At 65.3% G+C, this 4,377-nt stretch overlaps 1 protein-coding gene across 1 annotated transcript in view; it reads right to left on the bottom strand.

Moving 5' to 3' along the window:
* The window catches only part of QRICH2 (glutamine rich 2), an 18,504-nt gene that overhangs the window by 13,022 nt on the left and 1,105 nt on the right, over positions 1-4,377 (bottom strand). The window contains exons 3-7 of the mRNA XM_012733001.1: positions 4,201-4,370; positions 3,979-4,084; positions 3,610-3,717; positions 520-1,813; positions 104-309 (exon numbers count right to left, since the gene is read on the bottom strand). Coding sequence (XP_012588455.1) covers positions 104-309; positions 520-1,813; positions 3,610-3,717; positions 3,979-4,084; positions 4,201-4,370 — 1,884 coding nt within the window. The remainder of the gene's footprint in view (positions 1-103; positions 310-519; positions 1,814-3,609; positions 3,718-3,978; positions 4,085-4,200; positions 4,371-4,377) is intronic.

Genomic DNA, 4,377 nt, shown 5'->3' on the forward strand with positions numbered 1-4,377 from the left:
TGGGCTGGACCATGCCAGGCTGGGTCATGCCAGGTTGACCCACACCAAACTGGATGATGCCAGGCTGGCCAGCTTCTGGCTGGACCACACCAGGCTGACCTACACCAGGTGGGACCATGCCAGGCTGACCCATGCCAAATGGGGCCACACTGGGCTGACCCACACCAGGCTGGACCATGCCAGGCTGGACCATGCCAGGCTGGATCATGCCAGGCTCAGCCACACCAAATGGAACCATGCCGAGCTGACCCACACCAGGCTGGACCATGCTGGGATAACCCACACCAGGCTGTACAATACCAGGCTGACCTACACCAAATGGGACCATACCAGGCTGACCCACACCAGACTGGACCAAGCCAGGCTGACCCAGACCAAATGGGGCCATGCTAGGCTGACCCAGGCCAAATGGGGCCATACCAGGCTGACCCACACCAGACTGACCCACACCAGGCTGGGCCATGCCAGGCTGACCCACACCAGACTGACCCACACCAGGCTGGGCCATGCCAGGCTCACCCACACCAGGCTGGACCACACCGGGCTCCACCATGCTGGGCTGACCTGTGCCAGGCTGGCCCACACCCGGCTGACCCACACCGGGTTGATCCATGCCAGGATGACTCACACCAGGCTGGACCACTCCAGGAAGACCCATGCCAAGCTGGACCCTGCCAGGCTCACCCATGCCAGGCTGACCCACAGCAAACTGGCTCACATCAGCCACGCCGGGCTGGTCCACCCCAGGCTGACCTGCTTCGGGCTGTGCCAAGCTAGATGGATAGGCACCGGGTGGCATCATACCAAGCTGGCCTGCTGCAGGCTGAACTGCAGCGGGCTGACCTGCCCGAGCCTGGATCATATCAGGCGACTGTAGGCCAGGTTGGATGATACCAGATAGCCCCAAGCTGGGCCCTACAAGACCTTGCTGGCCTGCGGCCACTTGCATCATACTGGCAGGTGCCAAACCATACTGGTCTGTAAGAGGGGAAACCAACCCTGGCTGATCCACGCCGTAAATCACAAACCCGCGGGGGTCGATGCCGACGGGCACCAGCCCACGCTGGCCCGCGCCAGGAGGCCCCCCGGCACTGGCGGCGCTGCCCAGCTGCTGGGCTGCCCCGGGCGGCATCAGACCAGCCTGGTAGGGACCCAGACTGTGCTGATCCGCGGGAGGCGGCTCAAATACTTGCTCTGTGCCAGGCACAAGAGGCGGCCCCACACCGAACGGACTCACGGTAGGGGGGGCCGCGCCCTGGCCCGGCCCTGGCTGCAGCATGCCCAGCTGACTCGCCGCGTGCGGCACAGTGTCAGAGAGAGAAGGGCCGGGCAGCGTGCCCCGCAGCCCCAGCCTCTGCTGATCCGGCGTCTGGTAAATGTGGCTCTGGCTGAAGCGCACCCCCACGTGATGGTCGGGGTACTCGTAGGGGCGCGGCTCTCGGGCCGCGGCGAGGTCCTGCTGCCCGGGCAGGACCTCGCGCGGGTCTCGCCTCAGGTGCTCCCTGGACCTGCGGTGGTCGGCATCGGCTCTGGACTTGGGAGCGGGGTGCGGGGGCGCCTTCCCCAGGCTGGCCTGGTGCAGCTCTCTGGCGGGGTGCCCTGCAGCGAAGGCAGCCCTGCTTCCGTCCTGGCCAGGGGCCCTGTCCGTGGAGTATCTGGGGCCGCCGGTTTCTGGCGCGGGCTGCTCTGAGCTTGACTCGGGAGCAGACTCCACGCTGCTCGGAGGCTTGGAGGAGGGGGGGCCTGCGCCCACTCTCTCGGCGGAAGACTGCCCTCTGTGTTTGGGGAGCGCCACTGCCGTCTCCGAGCCCTGCTAGGGAGGGGAGATGGTCACTGAGAGGCTCGGAGGGAAGGAGGGCGGGCTGTGCGGCCGACTCAGGCCCTCGGAGGCGAGTTCCCTCTGGCTCCAGAAACAGGACACAAGACAGACTGACATTCTCGAAAGACAGATCTCCAGACTTCTGAGAACCTTCATGCTTTCAAATGGCACCATAATATGTGGTGTCCTCCTGGGGCCGCCCTGGGGGCACAGGGCTGAGTCTCGCACTGTGAAGCCCTCACCAGTCTCTGCGGCCTGAGTCCGATCCCGGCCAGGGAGGGACCCCCAGGGCGCAGCAGACCTCTCCTGTCTCCCCGCTGCTCCCCTCAGCAGTGTGTTTCAGTGGATACAGTTGTTCTGCTCCCCACTCTGTCTCTGGTGAATCCTCTCATCCCTCCACCTCTGGCCTGCACCCCAGTTCTTGTGTGCATAAATAAATAAAATCTTAAAGAAAAGAAAAGAAAAGAAAAAACAGGGCACATGCTTACCTTGACATACGTAAGTCAGAAACCCAAACCAGGGTCATCAGGCTGTGGGAGACGAGGTGCTGGGGCTCCGTGGTGTGGCCGGGCCTGTCAGGCCTGCTCCCCTCCCCTCTGCAGCCGCCCCTCCTCCTGGGACCACCCATTCAGATCACCCCAACCGTCTCCCGGGTCAAGACCCCCCTAGGGTAATCACACCTGCAAGGCCCCTGTGCCATAACACTGACATCCCCAGGCTGGGGGCATCAGGACAGGGGTGCTTGCGTGACCCTACTGTGCCCACCACTGAAAACCAAGTCCTGGTTTCACAAGACAAACACTGGAAACCCGGAGAGCCGCAGCGCTGGCAGGGCGGGGGACGAGGTTTCGGAGGCAGCAGGTGAAACCTGGGTCATTTCTTTTTCTTTTTAAAGATGTATTTATTTCTGCACAGCCCAGAGGTGTGGAGCTGAGCCGACTCAGGGACACTGGGGAGCAGAACAGGCGGATCAGTGAAACCCACTGCTGAGGGGAGCCGCGGGCGCCAGGAGGGGGCTGCTGCGGCCTGGGGCCCTCCCTGGCCAGAACCCAACTCGCTGAGGGGCGGGGACAGCTGCGCAGTGAGACTCAACCCCCAGGGAGGCCCAGACGCCCATGTCCTTTCTGAGGATGAGCAGAACTAGACATAAAGGGGGCGATGCTGCTGCCGGGCACAGACCAGAGACCTGGGTCAAGATGCTTCTGCTTGAAAACCACAGCGGGGCTCAGGGGACGCAGTGCAGCGCCCCGCACGGCCGCCTGGTGGCGCCAAAGCGCCGCGCTCCTCGCCCCGCTTCTGGGGGGCCCCACTTGCACCAGGGCGCCGGGAAGGGAACTGCAGGACCGAGCGCGCAGCCGGCCTCGCCCTTGGAAACACCCATTTTCCTCAGAGGCAGCGGGGCGAGGGGTTTGAGCCCACACGGCCGCCTGTGGCCGCGCGGGACGGCCGACGCGTGCGCCTGCGTGGAGACGCCAGCAGCGCACCCCCTACATCCAGGGTGGGGGGCACCGCGTCCATTCACAGCGCCGGGACTTGTGCGCGGAGGACAGGCTGACAGCGCTCCGGGACCAAGCGGCCTCGAGGCGGCCGGCGGCCGGCGCCCTCCCGCCCCTTCGCGTCAGTGACCCCTGCCACCCCTGTCCAGCGGCTCCCGAGCCCCCTCTGTGCAGCCCCACCCGTGAGGGGCGCCTGGAGCTGGAAGACAGGGGACACTGAGACACCCCGCCGGGAAACTGAAATAAGTCACCGGCCCCAGGCATCAGAAGACGGGCCACGCCGCCGGCCAGTACCTGGGAGGCCCTCCAGCCGTCAGTGATGGCGTGCTCCAGCTCCTCCCAGGTGACCATGGTGGCCTCCTCGCTGGGGGGCATTATGCTCAGCTTCCGCCTGACCACATCCTGTAGGAAAACGCGGTGCGCACCTGCTTTCACCCCGGGAAACTTCAGGGACAGAACAGAGGGGACCCCAGTTCGTCCACCCCTCACCCCAGTACTGGGACAGGAGAAGTCGCTGTCCCAGTGGTGGGTGAGTCGGCCCTGATGGAGGCCTGCGCCGGGCGGAGAGCCGGCGGCTGCAGGAGCCCGAGGCCCGCACCCCCACCCTGCAGGGCCCACCTGGGGGCCGCCCGCCCTCCGGGCCCCCACAGGGCGGCGCCTTACCAGGAATTCCTCCTGCTCTTTGAACGCCTTCTCTAATTCTTCCACCCGTTGCAGGATTTTCTGGAAGAAGAGTTCAGATACGGATATTCCAAGCAGCACCGCCACCCTGTGTCCTAGGCACGCGTGCACACGTGCTCACACTCACCCCAGGCACTGTGAGGGTCTGGGGGGCCTCACCCTACCCCTGCAGAGCCTGGCCCTTAGGGTGTCTGGATGTGTCACCCCAAGAGAAACAGCACCTCAAGCGAGCCCAGGCCAGCTGCTGAAATCTGAAACTGGGGCGAGTCTCGGGAATCCGAGGCTGAGCAGTGAGAGGCTAACGGGGACACAGCCAGCCGCGGAAGCCCTGCCCGGACGCCCGCTCCGCGCCCCAGGCTGACCCCGGCCGGGCCCTGGGCG

The sequence above is a fragment of the Condylura cristata genome, unplaced genomic scaffold (assembly GCF_000260355.1).
Source record: "Condylura cristata isolate star-nosed mole 26May11 unplaced genomic scaffold, ConCri1.0 scaffold00038, whole genome shotgun sequence".
Taxonomy (NCBI): domain Eukaryota; kingdom Metazoa; phylum Chordata; class Mammalia; order Eulipotyphla; family Talpidae; genus Condylura; species Condylura cristata.